The sequence below is a fragment of the Pocillopora verrucosa genome, chromosome 8, assembly GCF_036669915.1.
Source record: "Pocillopora verrucosa isolate sample1 chromosome 8, ASM3666991v2, whole genome shotgun sequence".
NCBI lineage: Eukaryota > Metazoa > Cnidaria > Anthozoa > Scleractinia > Pocilloporidae > Pocillopora > Pocillopora verrucosa.
Window position 1 is genome coordinate 10,860,112 of NC_089319.1, and position 16,908 is coordinate 10,877,019.

General features: G+C 37.1%; 1 protein-coding gene across 1 annotated transcript; it reads right to left on the bottom strand.

Annotated features, from left to right (window-relative positions):
* On the bottom strand, positions 1 to 6,737 carry LOC131776104 (uncharacterized). Its single transcript, XM_066171355.1, has 5 exons — positions 6,722 to 6,737; positions 6,544 to 6,625; positions 1,783 to 2,116; positions 1,085 to 1,222; positions 1 to 686 (listed from the first exon to the last, which is right to left on the bottom strand). Exons 3-5 carry the CDS (start codon positions 2,093 to 2,095, stop codon positions 214 to 216), a joined length of 924 nt encoding a protein of 307 aa, XP_066027452.1. The 5' UTR covers positions 2,096 to 2,116; positions 6,544 to 6,625; positions 6,722 to 6,737; the 3' UTR covers positions 1 to 213.
* Positions 6,738 to 16,908: the final 10,171 nt, after the last annotated feature.

The window sequence follows — 16,908 nt, forward strand, 5'->3', positions numbered from 1 at the left end:
AGTCCTCAAATATTGAAACAAAAGATGAAAAAGTTTTAAAACTAATTTCTTGATTTTCTCTCAATTTTCTCTCTTGTTTAATCTTAAGTTTTTCTTTCTTAAAATGTTACTGTTTACTGTGTTCGTGTTTATGACAAGCGTTGGTTCATAATCTAATTTCGCTTTTTAAGTCATTTTTAAACTCAACAAAGGCAAGGTCTTCAATGGGCAAACTCACGCATACAATGCATATACATCAACACAAGTTTTTCCACCGTTATCTCTCTCTCGAAGATCCATCCAATCGTGTCCGTACCAAATCTGCATCTCTTGGTTGTTAAAAACAAACAGTGGATTGACGAGAGTACGAAAAACGAGCTCACTTGAATTATGGTGATATCCAGGAAGACTGTAAAAGTGGGCCTTTTCTCCTGGTACTCCCAAATCCTTCAGGTCTTCAGCAGGCGGCAAGAAAGGTTTCTTATCGGCATCCGTGATGATTGTCATCAAGTCTCCTCCTCCGTATCTTGGATTAGTGCAACCCCAGTAGGATGTACCAGTCGTAGGGTTGCAGTGCACCGATCCTGACCTGTGAATAAGCTTCATTGTCTTCACTCGTCCACTTTTTGTGATGTTGAAGGAACCATACTCGTTATCTTTGGCTCCAAAGCAGACAGGCCCCTTAACATTTATTTTTTGCCAGCCCTCTGCAATAATGTAATACACTAATAATTTAGGTAGTGATTCTTGATAGTTATATTTTATGTTGTTAATGGTAACTAAAAGTCATTTGCAAGATATGTTCCAGTGATAAAAGGGGTAAGTGGATAATTGATTCAGTGGTTGTCCAACTCATTGACCGATCAAAACAATTTCGTGTAAGGGAGAGAATAATTGATGTCTTTATGATTGATCCCTTCTCCGGTTTTATCTTTTGGCGTTATCACTGAAAACAAAGCCATTTTCACTGTTACTCACTCTTTTTGCAGAACACTGCGGCGAGATTAATATTTTAAAAAAACACATCTGTCGGAATGTAACTACGCATTAATTTAAGAAGGCAGTGGAGGGATGATTGAGTCCACCAATGTAGCAAACAATTTACCTTTACAATAAGCCTCGATGACCTCGCCATTCTCTTCAGAGAAAATCCAGTACATCCCGTCGACCATCTCGTCGCCTTCGCTCGCTTTGATCTCACCGCAGGTATCCGCTGGAAGTTCTTTGATGGATCCAAGGGGAACTGCGTCAGTAAAAACGAATTACAAATAGGTAGTTACACCATCATGCAATTCGATACCTCCTGACATGACTTGAGCATCTGATTTTTTTAGGCATGGAAGTAACAAGGTAAAGAAGAAAGCTTCCCCCTTTCCTGACCATGTAAAAGCAGGAAGAAATGAAAACTGTGCTACAGTAATTATATTTGATTGTGAAGTAGAAATAAGATGAAAGACAACAACAATGAAAGAGAGAAACTAACCACCTTTTTAGTTTCATTACGACACCATTGTCAAGGTTACTAAGGGAAATGTTTTTTTGACTTCGTTCCTGAGTTTAATTACTTCTTACAACTTAACTTGACAATGGCGTAGAGTCAGTTATTCAAAAACCTTTTCTAACGATGAAGCAATCATTAAATTAACAGCTTCCAAAGGTCAGCCATAGAAATATGTATCTTAAATTCTGTATATGCCTGAAATCTGAGTTTTCTGCAATTGTGATTGAAATATGACGGATTAAAATCCTTCCATACTGAGAAAAGGGTAGGCTAAAACCACTGCAGAACAGTAAGGGGGGTACCTCTATTTTGGGAGAGTTTTATATAAAATCTCCTCTGATCTGGCATAAAATCTTCCGGTGTTGCTTCCTTTGTACGATTGTTCAGTTCACAGATCTTTTGAGCAATCACGAAATTGTAGCTCTGACACATGACTTCTTCCTCACACCGGAAATAACACATTTCAGGCAAACCAACCCGATACGTCTTAAATGTATGACCTCTGAGGTACATCCCACCAATAGAGTGTTCCCCTGTATGACATTGGCTACTGGCGTTGAGGATACCAATCCGGGACATCAGAAACATGATTATCAGCGACATCTTTGGAGTCATTGTGAGGTTCCACTCGCTGCCCTTAAAATGACAAAGCCAAGCTATCACTTTGTTCGAGATTACGACCGGTTACGAAGAGAGAATCTTTTCTTAAATTGAAAACTTCTTGAACACACAAGGTAAAGGGGTGGTTAGATGGAGCAATAGCCGTTTAGAAAACGCACTCACATGTGCGCGCTTGACCCATCGTATTTGTTAAAGCTTTATAGTCATAGACATTACCTTTGCAATTTCCTAAACAGCTTATGAGGTGATATGTTAAGAAAAAGCCAGAATCATTTATTCGCTTAAAACTGGTTTTGTTTACGCATTTCAAATACTGATGAAATTAATTTTGGAGATGTTTTCCGACAATAACCCTCAGAAAGGTGTCGTTGATTTTCTGGAGAGTGCGTACCTTTTTATTTCTTTTTCCTACATCCTCGTAAGGTTTGGTATTTGAGTTGTAATATTTCCTTCTACAAAAGAGGCCTTAACTTTACAACCAAAGCAAAATGAAAAAGGGGCTTAAAATATGTTTTCGCAGGTATCGGCCGCTTTCCAGCCAATTCCAGCGAAGTTACGTTAAGTAGGTCACCCTTTCATGAAATTTATTTTATTAAGGAGAAAGAGACGAAAAGATTTTCTTTTAGTGGTTAGGTTTTAGAATCCCCCTCCCTTTTTCAATTTTTTCCGTTTAAGGGTGCCTTTAATTGATTCCCTATAAGCATTCTTTTTGGTTTAAAATTATTTAATTTGACATATAGTTGAGAACGAAAGCTAATTCCTGATAGGAATGTTCTAGAGAAGTTAGTTTCCGTCATTCTAATGAAATACTGCTTTACAATGCACATATTTCGAATGTGGTAGCTGGCGGCGAATTACAATTAACATGAATGGGGACGGGAACTTGTCAAAACGCAGCGAACATTTAATGGTATCCAAAAACAGGTTTTTTTTCTTTTCATCTTAAAAGCGACAAATATTTTTGTACCCATCTTTTTTTGCAAAATATTTGCCTCAGTTCTCGCAGATCGAACAGCGAAGAGACTATCTTCGCCCTTAAGCTTTCTGAGTGAAGATCATCCCACTATTATGATACCATCACCTGCTTCTCCTGTTCACCACAAGAAAACATTAACTGCTTTGGGGCTCGTTTAGCTTGGTCGGAGAGATGAAAAGAGTCTTTTAAAGATTAACTACCAGTCCTAACAAAATGTATAACTTCTAAAACTATCCTGGCTCGTAATTTTGAGACACCTAGTCATGGACAAACTTTATATGGCAAATTTATCTTCTTTCCGTTAGGTCCAATGATGGTTTCCCTTTTTTCAACGACCAGTACTTATTTTCTCCAACAATTCTTACATACGAACTGCATGGACTAAACCGGAATATCAATTTTTAGAATCCTGCAAGAGAGTCTCAGTGGGAGAGACCGTTAGCTTTAAAACGGCAAAGAAAATTTGGTCTTTAGACGTAAAACTGACAAATTAAAACTGTTGGTCGCGAAAAAGGTAACTGTAAGATTTTTTCATTCAATCGCAACGGAGAAAAATGAAACGTTACCGTGAATTAGCCAGAAATTTAACCGTTAGCCGTAAGAGTCATCACCTCATTAAAAGCTTTCTGTAATGAAAATTGCGTTCAGAGACAGGGGACTTTTAGCTTGCTCAAATCCACTTCTATGATTATTTTGAAAATTTCTTACGGCATCTTGAATCATCAGAGAACGAAGTATGTAGCTTTATCGGCTGTCATGGAAAAGCTTACTTAAAGAAATAAAACAGGGAACTTTTCAGACGATCTTCAAAATGAAAAAAATAATTTTACCTTACCTCAACGTACCTCAACTTCCTTACCTGAAGAATAACTTTGAAGTTATTAGGGGGTTGTTCTTAGAGTCGACAGGCGCTGTTACTTGTTACCACTGTTCCCCGAATGTCTAGCTAAAATGTAACAGTCAGTTTTGTTCGCTAATAGTTGTGGGCGTTTGTTAATGAAAAAATTTCACTCAAATAAAACTAGATCTAAATTTCTTCCTGTTTTCGTTGTCTTCATTTTTTATTAAAACCCTTAATAATATACTTGATAAAATTACGCGCGTCTGATTGGCAGATTTCATGTGACACGAATGCAAATTACAACAGCGCTAAAAACTTTCCACCTACACTGTTTAGATTAAATATGAGTTACACACACAGAAACTGCCAAAGTTACATCTAGAATAAATATGGAAACCTCTTGGATGTGCACGGCAAGAGACTAGCACTTTTTACCTCATTGAAAACAATTGCTTCCAGAAAACGAGACTTACCATCTTTCATGACATTTTAAATAGGATCGTTTAAGCGTGCAAATTACCCACAAATGCGGGAACTAATGCATCATGGCTTCCACTAAGTTTAGAAACAGAAAAAAAAGCAAATCGACTGACTTGAAAAGGAAGTAACGATTAATTTGAATCGAGAGAATGTTTCAGCGAGACACAAAATTACTAGAATTTACACGGCAAATTCTTACTACTGATGTAGTTAAGTTATTGTCATATTTACCAATAGAATCGAGTATGTCACCCTCGACCATCTGTCCTCACAAGTTAATTTAGCACCTCGAACTTCCTTGAAACGACAAGGAAAACTTTTAGCTTTGTGATGTTAATGTCGTGAATGAGTCGTTTGTATGGTGCCGGTAGTGGTTGACGCCTGTTGAAGGGAGTCTGTTCCAAGTTAGTAAACCAGCTTTCTAGGGTCAGTCGTTGAAAGTAGTTGGTGCAAGGTTTGGCATTGCGCAGAGTCCCAGTCAATAGTGTGGTTCGTAAGTCGGTGATGTTCAGCGATGTGATTGTTGACATCGCCCTTCCTCGTCGCTCGTTTGTGTTCAGTTAGTCTAGTTGTGAGGTTTCTACAAAAGTCTTTATCGATAATGGAACTAGCACCCGATTTCACCGGCTTTACTCGAAATTATGCTTTCATATCCTGTAGAAGAAGCTCATAATAAATCATTAATTTGATAACTTAATCTTGATGTCCTCATCATAATATTGAAACATTCTGGAATAGATTTCTCTGAGCAAGAACTGCACTTTTGTATACGCATCTACATTGTACTGAATGGGAGCTTGAGAACCCAAACTTATCAGGGTAAATCCCAAGCAAAACTCAAAAGCAATTGCGTTTTTATAAAAACTGTTCCTATCAGGCAACAATTCAATGCTGTCCTTGTGTTCTCATTAGTTGATTCTACAATTCTAAATACTTCAAGCATTTTCTAATTATCAATTCATGATAAACTGCACTATTCCAATAGATTGGAAAGGGCCCGAAACTGACAATAAAATCACACGTTGAAATTAAAACCATTTTTAAGTTAGCCAAAATATGCATGTAATCTGGCAATTCCATTTACGTGGTGTTTTAATTCTAGGTTTAAAATTCAAATTGTAACCCAAGATGAAATATGTTTCGTCTGCTTAGAAATATCCCAACATTAATCTTTTACGGTACAATGTTTTGCTGTGTTACTGAATCGGTAGTATCCTCGCAAAAGTTATAGAAACTTGAATGCAAGCTCTCGATTTCAACTTGTGAAGCAACATTGTGACACTGGCATGAACAGATTTATATTTGCTCCTATTATGCAACAGTTCCACTCAGGTTTTTGGCTGATGTCTTTCATGTCCAATTGTGTAATCTATTTTTTATCTTGTTTAGGCAATTGTCGGCAAAAGTGTAAACATTTTCCTTGCCTACTGCTGTGCATATAGGCTTGATTACGAATCTCTGAGAAGGATGTATGGCCTGCGAACAGTTTTCCTCGAATGTTGTCAACTTGGACGGCCTCCAAATTGATTGAGTAGTCTTTATGGTCTTACTGTAAAGAAAACATCGATTATTTTTGACATACTGAAGCAAAAATATTGAAGGTCACTTCAGGACAATTCCAAACGTAGCTTTATGTAGTAAGGTTTTGACAACGTCACACTGAAGCCGTATAACCACAATTTCGGGTTATGCTTTTTTCATTTCCCGTTTCATTATATAGCAGAAATGATTAGTCATAAGAAAAATTCCTACAGGCAGCAAGCAGAAAAATAAAGTTTACCACTACGTGGTAAACTTGCCTTTTTGTGGTAAACTTTCCCTTCTTCCCTTTGTTTACAATCTGGTTGCTATGGTGCCTGATCATAAGCCAAATTTATATCACGTCCCGTAGATCCGTGTCACCCACGCAAAGTTCAAAACACGCAAACGAGTGGGCGCAATGTAAGGAACTACAGATAAACATGACAAACTAACGCCTCATGTTGTATTACACAGGAAGTGTTTGTTCAGGTGCAACAATGTGTGGAAGTGAGCAAAGAAACTACTTGTTATTTTGCTCGCTTGAGAGGGATGCTACAAATTAGAACTGTAGCGGAATTGTTCTTCAGACCGATATTTACTTTGAACTAAATTAAACTAACTTACCTGTTCAGTGTGCGAGGCTTCTAACGGCTGAGTCACTCCAACTGCCTAACTAAAAGCAGAAGCAACTTGAATCTCGACATACCTAGGAAAATTAACACGTTTTTGATTGTGCCGAGAGTATTTTGTGGTCGATTTCTGGGAACCGAGGTAATGAAATTAACGTTGTCATGTAACCTACAGGGACCAACAACTGTGTCGTAAGTGCAACTGTACAACAGTAACAGAACCGGAGAAACAAATAAACAAAGTAGTTCTGAAAAACAAATGCTTTTCATTTGACACTAATACGAGACTAAGATAAAAATAGAGTCTCCCTCGGAGATTTCAACCCTAAGGGTTCTTTAGTAACAAACTTCCTGCATACCGCAAGGATCAGCATTGTCGCAAAGTCGTATGTTTAAATAGATCAGAACAGGCTTTGGGGGTCGTTTTGTCAATGGAGGATAAAGTTTCGATATGACTACATTCCTTGGGTCAACAATCATTGGCTAGAGGGCTGGAGGCAACGAATTGTCTTCCAAACTTTGCAGGAGAAGTCCAAGTATTATGTATCAATTTAGTAATTACCTAGACCAACCTGAAGGTTGGCAAGCATGGACGAAGGCTGTAAAGATCATCTGAACACTTCCACAAGTTGATTATTTTTAAGTGCTAATCTTAGTATCAACAAAAATGGGATTTCACTTCGTATAACCCTTTCAACTTCCAAGTCAGTAAGTTTCCCTTAGGAAGTCTCCTCGCTAAAACTAGCCGTTATGCAAAGAATCATGTGAATAGGCTATAACACTACAGCTAAACGGAATTCTGATGAATTTTTCCTACACATTCCCATGTGCATCACAAATAGCGTCAGACAAAGACGACCCGCTTCAAGCAAAAAGTATTAATTATTAATACAATGATCGAAAAAAGAGCCTCCTTCACGGCGAACTCTTTCGTGTGTCAGTAGAGCTGCATGGAGAAATATCTAAGGTCTTGGGTTTCGGGTCGAGTGAATCATGAAAGCTGTTGTCCGGATTGATGAGAAACGGGACACAACTTTAACAAATAAGGCACGTTCCTTCGAACTCCTCTTCATCTGGGCGTCAACTTTTCTGGCTGTTGAAGCCTTTTGGTTTGATTTGTTTGAGGGTCGGAATTTACTCTGAGTTTACTTGCTGTAGCTTAATGTCATTGAATCGATGAGTTGATTGATGAAATTTGAGGCGCTTCCATTTCATGCTAACAGACAGCTACAATTTTACATTACAGACAGAAAAAGATAAAAAAAGAATAGCGTGAGATATTATAATTTCAAATTTTTAATTTCGGTAACATTTTTTTCTGGAGAGATCGAGTCGTTTTGTCTTTGGTTTTAAAGTCACCCGAGTACAACGTGAAAGGTGAAATGTCTTATTTGCTCTTGTGTGGCTACAGAGGAAGCTTTTGGGAGAAATATTCCTTGGTTTTTTTTCGATAATTGCAGTTGCAGAGGTGACTAACAAAAACTATGCCACGAACCAGGAAAGAAGTCGATTGCTTTCTTCTACAATTAGTTTTCCGCAGTTTGGGAGAGTTTGAATAAAGCAACCGGAACCACGTCAATTGTCCTTTGCAAGGAGACGTGCACCTAGGATTGCCTCAGCAATATAGAGGGCAGAAGATGTACGGAAACGTCAAACCTGATCATAACCACATGTCCATGGGAATGAGACGGAGATTTTCAGAACGATTAACGCTTGAGGCCATCAATGGAAACTGTTTGTACTGCAAAAACTTAGGTTTCTGTCTCAATGGCTTCCAATTGAGAATTTCGAGGTGTGTACAATTTGTTCTTGTTGGTGAACATCATGTTGAAAGAAACATTAGTAACTTGGACACATTTGTTGAAAAATACGTCAAGTGGGGGAACACCGCCTGTACATCAATATCAGTATCTATTGACATTTATCTCTGGGAATGCACTATGTAAAACCCCTACGCGATGCAAATAAATTGCATCGGGTCCTCTTGGCCCTCTTGCTGTGGGTCACTTTCTAATAGCTCCTCCAAGCGTGAGTCGGTCTGGTTCCGCCTCACCCAGTGCTAGCACGGCTGTTAGGCCGATGGTAAACTGAGATTCTTTACGTTATCATTTACATCTCCATGATTGCTAAAATAGTCTTCCTGTGCTGTTCTGAATCTATATAAGTCGTATTTTTGCAGTCAACACTGCTAAACAAAACGAGCGTGCAGCACTGATCACATCGACGGTACGGTCCAGTTTCAAGTTCACACCTCAGAGATTACCATCGGATTATTCAACCGAACTCGTGCGAACACATTACGATCACGATCCCCATACCAATCGGCATCGAAGGCAGAGCAGGCGAGAAAAATTCAATAACCAAACAGGTTCCGACAATGTACGCCAAGTATAAAAGCCTGGAGACGAGCAAGTTTCAGAGGATGAATAGAAGAAGAGAACACCTTCGCGTCGACGAAGAGGAGAGAAGAATGGGTTTTAAAACTATCTTTATGGTGAGTTTTTCAATTGTTCAAACTACACTCATAGCTAAATTCATTTTAGTCACAAGAAATGTCGGTTTATGGCTCATTTGAAGCTAGATAATTTTGTTTAGGGAACGTGGTCGAGTGATTTTGGGTATGCTTGAACAAGAGATAAACTCTCGGCTTGAAATATTTCCTTTCCTGGTATTGACAGTTCAACATCATATACAAGGAAGTGTTTTTTTTCTTATGAGTAGTACCACTCCTTAATCTTTTGCAATTTGAAAATAGAAAAACGAAAAACGTCCTATTAAGAATTGAACGGTAGATCTAACCAAGTATATATGTTCTGACAATTTTCGTTGAATCACTGAATAAATTGTGGAATGAGTCCTACATTTTCTGAACGTTAGGACATGAGTACTTAAATGAAGCTTGTCATTTTCGGTACAATTTTGCAGAAAAGGAATGTTGATAAAATTGCTTTCATACTTGTAGATCAAAATTTTCCTTTTTTACCGCAGTCCATTGCAGCCTATCAATTGGTACAAAGTTTCCTTCTCTGCAAAGTATGTTCAAGTCCTGTTAGAGTCCCTCAGTTGCCAGAAAACCAGGTTTTAGCAGATCTAAAGAATGGAAGTGAATCTGCAAATGCGCTGTCCGATAAATTGTTTTCTTTACTTGAACCGCACGAAGAGGATGGCCTAAGGAGCAGTACAGAAAACCATCTTTTCCTCTCACGAGTTTCTCGCTCACTGAACCCCTGTGAGGAAAAGAGAGTCCGAAAGTGGAATCATTGCCTTGAAAGATATATCGCTGAGGTTCATTGCAAGAAGCATAGTGTTGGTTATTACTCACCAGGCAATATTCAACCGAAATGCAAGAAAAATTACAAAATCGTTTTTGGTCCAAGTGGTTCTTGTACAATGGCTTCGAATTGCACGTGCGCGGCGTGACGCAATTTTTGAAACCATTACACAGGACCATTTCTGAGCTCGCCCATCATAACTATTGATTGTATGTGAAATATGTAGTCGTTATGGACATAAGTTATGCTGATTTACTTTTTGAACGAATCAAATAAACTATGTGGTAACCGTAAATAACAGCCATTGTAGATCGTGATCGCCACGACCGGCATATGGCAGTCCTGAAAAGGAATGGATGCTATGGAAGCAGTGTGCTAATGTTGTACACCGCATGGGGAAAGAGATTGTTTGAATTCATTCTTTGCTTCAATCTCTCGCCTTTGGGTAATTGAGGAGAATAGACGGCTGATTTTAGAATAAAAGTTACAAGAAGAATGATAATCATCTCGTCACTAAACAAACTAAGAAAAACATTTTTATTTGTATACAATTAAAAATCAACATCGATGTTAATCTGTACAAGCCAAAGAGCATTTCTGCTTTCATCTGGAATCGCTGTACAAAACGTAACACTATGGTGTGTCAGCTTTTATCATCATGTTACATGTCTTACGGCACTGCTAAGAAAATACACAACACTTCGATTACTTTTGAAGAGTAAAAGGATGACAGTAATTTCTTTTGTAAACAGATATCATTTTTCAAAACTCTTACCGATAGCTTTCATTGGTTGCATCTGCATCCCGTAACATGTACTTTTCCGCAACCGTTACAGTACTTCCGTATCCGTATTCCTCTGGAGTGTGGTGAAAGGTACGACCCGTCAATCAAATCGACGCTTGTATCCCCACAAGTGACATTGAATACCATCATATCGCCACAAATTGTAACTGATATGTTGGACTTGACGCACGAATGGGTATCGCGAGTGACACGGTAGTGGAATCGATTCAAGCTGTTCTTCCTGCTTCCGTCACGATGATCGTTTGGGCTGATGTCACGACGTAACATTTTACTTTCTTCAATGCCGCCACCGACTTGGTCACTGTCACGATAGACGAAATCTTCTTTCTGTTGAGCTAGGTATTAGACGGAAATGGAGTAATTCTTACCGTTTGGATGAAAAGTAAGCAAAGGGCGAATATAGGTTATTTTATTTTAGTACACCAGTTCTTTGATGAATACTCTTAGAAGTAACGTAAACAATATTAAACGCTGTAATTGGATGTAATAGGTGTGTTGAGACAAGGGGTTGTTTTTTGACGCGGAACAACACGTACTACGGTGCTTTATTTTTCCCGCGTTCCTTCTCTTGCTCGTATTTAGCTTCTTGTGCTTCCCTGGCGTTTATCTACGATTACTTAAAAAAAAAACTGCTCATTGACCAAGCTATACCTGAAGCTATTTTCATGCTGTATGGCCAATTTCACGAACGCGAATTCCTTTTAGTGATTCATTGGCGGGAGTGATGTTATGAAAGTTGTGGTAATTGCTCACGTCGTCGGCGGGTACAATGGGAAATATTACAACTGATCATAAACCACGAGATGACCACGTGTTTTTGCGATTTTTTGTTATTCGTTTTATGAGACAAATTAGCTGACAAACACTTAGTCTTTGTCCATCGCCGGTGTTCGAAACACTATTCAACGAGTTTAAAAATGCTTGTGTTTTCTCTCAATTGGTTATTCAACTGATTAACCGCAACAGATTATAAATACCAAGTTAAATATCTTTCAAGTATTTTAAAAGTTACCTAATTTTGATGGGGTATAATATGGACATTCCTTGTTCAATGACCCATTTAGGCATTCGTCCTTAATCAATCATAGCGAGATATCTCCTTGAGTATCCGATGACTGCTCTTCAATTTTCGGTTATTTCAGTGAGACATCATTTTGTGCATCAGAGGACTCGCGTTTCACGATAGGCACATGGAACATTAATGATATCAAAAACGATTTCAAGGCAAAAGAGATCATACCCAAAAAGGTCATGGTTGTCACATTTCAAACATCCCGACCAAGTTGTTTTTTAACTATATCTATCTGTGTCTAGGGCTATCCTATCTTCTACTTCTTGGAAGGTCGTAACGCTCCGACGTCAAACTTAACAACTGGTTATTGGCCGTAGGTTAAAGATTTTGTGGCACAAATTTATTTGGCGAGATGTCTAGTTTCAGTAGATATATGTCTCACACTACTTTTCAAACACTTTGAAACTTAAACTTAAATTTACCTACCTTAACACGATTCAACAGCAAAGTCTGCATGAGCTCTCCTTAATCCAAAAAAGCTTTAGAGATGGGATTTTTCATTGTGATTCTCAGCTCTTCGCTCGCATTATGTACGTTTTCATTTTCAAAATCTATTCGACTCAAATTTCGTGGAATATTTTTTAAGCGATTAGAGAAAATTCAACACTGTTCCTTTGCATTAAAACTTTCTCATCAGCATAAGACTTCCAAGTGAGATAACTTTTTTTAGAATCACGCTTACATAAATTTCTGTTTCTCAAAAGGAAGGCAACATAAATTCAACAAAAACGATTAAATATCTATAGCATTTTCTTTGAAATAACTGAGGCAAACCCCTGTTCTGACATTTAAATCATAACAAGGAGAAGAGCAGGTAGACATAAGCTGAATTTAAGAAAAAACATGAGTGTTGATTTTAAAGTAATTTCTTCACTCTTCTTGTTCAAGACTGTGCACATAAGCAGTCAGCTTCATATAACTACAAATGGACTTCACCGATGCAATATATAACTGTATATTATATATAATATACATTTATTCTAATTTCTTAGAAGGAGGAAGACAAATCTCTGTTTGTTCAGGGATCAATAATTTATGCTCCATTTACCCCAAATAACAATGAATTAACTATATCCTAGTTATGCCTTTCAACAAAAGAAAACAAGACACCTCAACGCTCTCTTCATTGTAACTTAATCTACCAGACATTTGTGCTCTTTGAGCAAAATAGCAATAAATAGGCATCATGAGCCATTGAATTTGCCTTTAAATCATATACGTATGATTAAATCCAGGAGGAGTAGACCAAGGGCTACGAAATAAATTCCCCTAGTTTGCGACATCAGTTATTTTACTGTAAACTTTTTTAGACCGGGTTTTATTCAATTCGTCAAAGATAGTTTAGAAGGGAACTTGATCCTAAAGGAAACAAAGGAAGTTCTTTTTCCAGATTTCTAGAAGGAAAAAGCACCTGACGATGTTACAAAATGACGTTTGTTATCGTTTACATTAGGTTTGTGTTTCAAGGGTGTGTTACGACTACATGTGTTTAAAGAACACGCGGAAATGGGTTCACGGGTTGTGAAATTCCTTATTTACTTAACTGCATCGGGCTAGGTTACTGAAACCTGTCTAGTTTTCGAATATCAACAAATTTTTAAAAACGGATTTTACCATGAAAATTAACGCAACAACGTTTCGATCACTCAACGGATATTTTCATGTTAAAGGATAAAATTTTTTTCTTGCGCTCATATAATCAATTATAAAAAAGCTAATAAGATACTGACTAAACCTCTAAAATATTTACATGGAGGTAACACGAGAAAATTCTCTGTAGTTTTCTAACATTTAATTGTACAACTTCCTGCCACAAGTTCCGTGGTATCCAGTTAATCACATGGTAACAAGTAGAAATAGAACTAAACCATGATTTTGATGCTTCAGACGACTAAAATATGGTTAAACAACTGGTCAGAGACTGCGTGCGAACCATTGCAAAATACCGCTGGTTTGTGGACACGTCACCAGATTTTATCTCAGAGCTCTGTTTACAGCGATACGTCATCAGGCTATGTCACGCGGTATCTTGACCGGGAAAATCGAATAATAATTTGAGGATGAGAGGCACAAATTTGGGTTTTGTGAAAAGCAGGAGAAGAAAACGAAGGCTTCAAAAAATAATGTTACGTTCTAGTAACTCCGTAAAAAAAATACGTGAGTTCAGTTCTTTTATTATTAGATGTTTGCGAGGAAGATAATTGGTTAAGTTCAATGGTTTATTAATTTACTTAATTATAGTTTAGTTTTCTAAAAAAAAAACAAAAGGAATTCCTAGTTACGAATATCCATCCGGAATAACAGTTTTAAGTGGCAAGTTTTAGATCAGGAGCAAGACCAATCATCAAGCGCGTGGTAATCAGCGTATTGTGAAGGCCGAAATAATATAAGTCAGTTTTGAAATCAACGAAGGTAAGGTCTTTAATGGGCAAACTCACGCATACAATACATATACATCAACACAAATTTTCCCACTGTTGTCCTTCTCGTAACGATCCACCAATTAACAATTAAAATGAATGGTGACAGGAACTTGTCAAAACGCAGCGAACATTTCATGGCAACAAAAAACAGATTTTTTCTCTCCATGTTAAAAGCGACAAATATTTTTGTACCCACCTTTTTTACAAAATATTTGCCTAAGTTCACGCCGATCGAACAGCGAAGAGACTACCTTCGCCCTTAAACTTTTTAAGTAAAGATCATCTATTATAATACCACCACCTGCTTCTCCTGTTCACCATAAGAAAACATACACTGCCTTGGGCTCGTTTAGCTCTGTCGGAGAGATGAAAAGAGTCGTTTAAAAATTACTCACTAGCCCTAAAAAAATGTATAACTTATAAAACTATCCTAGCTCGTAATTTTGAGACACCTAGTCATGGACAAACTTTCTATGGTTAATTTATCTTCTTTCCGTTAGGTTTCCCTTTTTACAACGGCCAGTACTTATTTTCTCCAACAATTCTTATATACGAACTGTAGGAACTAAACCAGGATATCAATTTTTAGAATCCTGTAGGAGAGTCTCAATGGGAGAAACCGCTAGCTTTAAAACGGCAAAAAAAAAATAGTCGTTAGGCGTAGTTACAACCGTTTAATACCACCTAAATTAAACTTTTAATCGCAACAAAAAAAATTAAACGTTACCGTAAAATAGCCAAAATTTTAACCGTTAGCCGTAAGAGTCGTCACCTCATTGAAAGCTTTCTGTAATGACAATCGCGTTCAGAGTCAGAGGATTTTTAGCTTGCTCAAATCCACTTCTATGATTATTTTGAAAATTACTTCGGGCTTCTTGAATTTACAGATAACGAAGTATGTAGCTTTATCGGTTGTGTGTACTTAAAGAAATAAAACAGGGAAATTTTTCAGATGATCTTCAAAATGAAAAAAAAAATTTTACCTTACCTCAACTTAACTCTGGTCGTACTTCTTGAAAATAAACATGTCCTCTAAATTGTAACTTTCTTTTATTGAAGCTCTAGCATTATTATACCAGATCTATCAGGTGGACGAATGAGTTGATTACATGTCTGATCACATTCTACAGGTACATTGCATATTGCTCCTTTAATTTTTCTGTGTTGTTCTTTAGGCATGACCACAATCTTCTCAAATACTATTCGTTGAGCTATTAGTATTTGTTCTAGTATTTCTAGTGAGGATAGTTCTGTGGGTTTTTCCTCCACATACATATTATTCACTACAGCCTGATATGGTAATTTTCCTTTTATATGACCTTTGAATGACATGTGTTGCATATATACTATTTTCCATCAAATGACCGTTAAATATTGAAATATATTTGGCAAGGGTGCTTCTTGTTTATGCATGTTATTACTGATTTCGTCTAAAGTGTTCGATTACAGACTACCTATAAAACTACTGGTAAATACACAATTCAACTGATCTGGCTTTCACTAATTTCCCATTGATTTGGGAAAGTAATTCTTTCTTCTCTGTAGCATCCATAGTTGAATATTTTCTTTTAATGTCTTCTAGAAACATTTTTTTGGCAACTAGGTTCCATGCTGTCATACATATGTTTTTTTTGTTTTCTCATTATGCGTTTCCTTTCAATTTCAGTAATTTTGCATGAACAGCAAATAAATGGTATATCATATTCCATAGTCTGACATTCCTGTTTATTTTGAATAATGTTATTAATTTCCTCTACTAAATTATTCATACCACGAATGCGTTTTGTCTGTTTCATTGCCAGTGAATGACTGTCCTCATATGTCAGAAGAGAAAACAATTGCTTTACTTTTGTATTTTGTTGATAATTACAAGTTATACAGGAACTTGAAATCCACATTAAAAAGCCTTTTTTCCCAGTGTGGTTCCTTAAAATCAAAGTCTCCAAAGATATTCTGCTTTCAGTTAAATTACTTAATTCTCCACAACTTACTTCACTAATGTTTACATTTATGTTGGTGCCAAAAATTGTAACACTGTCTGGCAGGGTAATAGATGTTAAACAGTGCTTACTGTACATTGTATTGTCAAGCTGAAATCCATTTTCAATGATTGCATCTAAGGTAACTGAGTTCCAGTAACTACAAGGTGAAATGATTGAGTAACATATAGAACAAAGAACTACTGCAAAACAGTGGTATTTGTAACACTTGTGTTGACCTAATGATCTCTTTAATACCTCTCTTACATTGTTGCTTATTGCCACCGCCACGTGATATTTTGTAATTTGTAAACCTTTTAGTTCATACAGATCAGTTGCTCCATGTAACCTTGATAATCTTCCTCTAGTACTGTAAGCATTGATGGTTAATCAGCTAGCAGTAAAAATGATTGTCTCGATAATTTTAACAAACTGCTATATAGTTGATTTCCAATATGCATGATTTGTTTCAAGTCATCGGGATTGCCTATTCCTTTCATATTGTGGTATATTAATGCACATAAACTCATTGCAACACATTGTTGCCCTGTATTTTGTCCAAATACAACAACATTCCCTTGACCATATGGTGCATTTATTGTTTTACTGGGATCCATACCAGGACCAGGATTTTTTCTATATCATTACAGAGCTTGTTCTTCGTACAATTGCCTCTGTGAATTACACCCTTGTGCTCATTATATGGGAAATTACACGAAGAGAACCTCAAGTATTTGAGATATTTCTTTCCATGTTTATCTCTACTTGAATTGTAGACATATCTCATTGAAGAGTTAACGTTTCTTGTT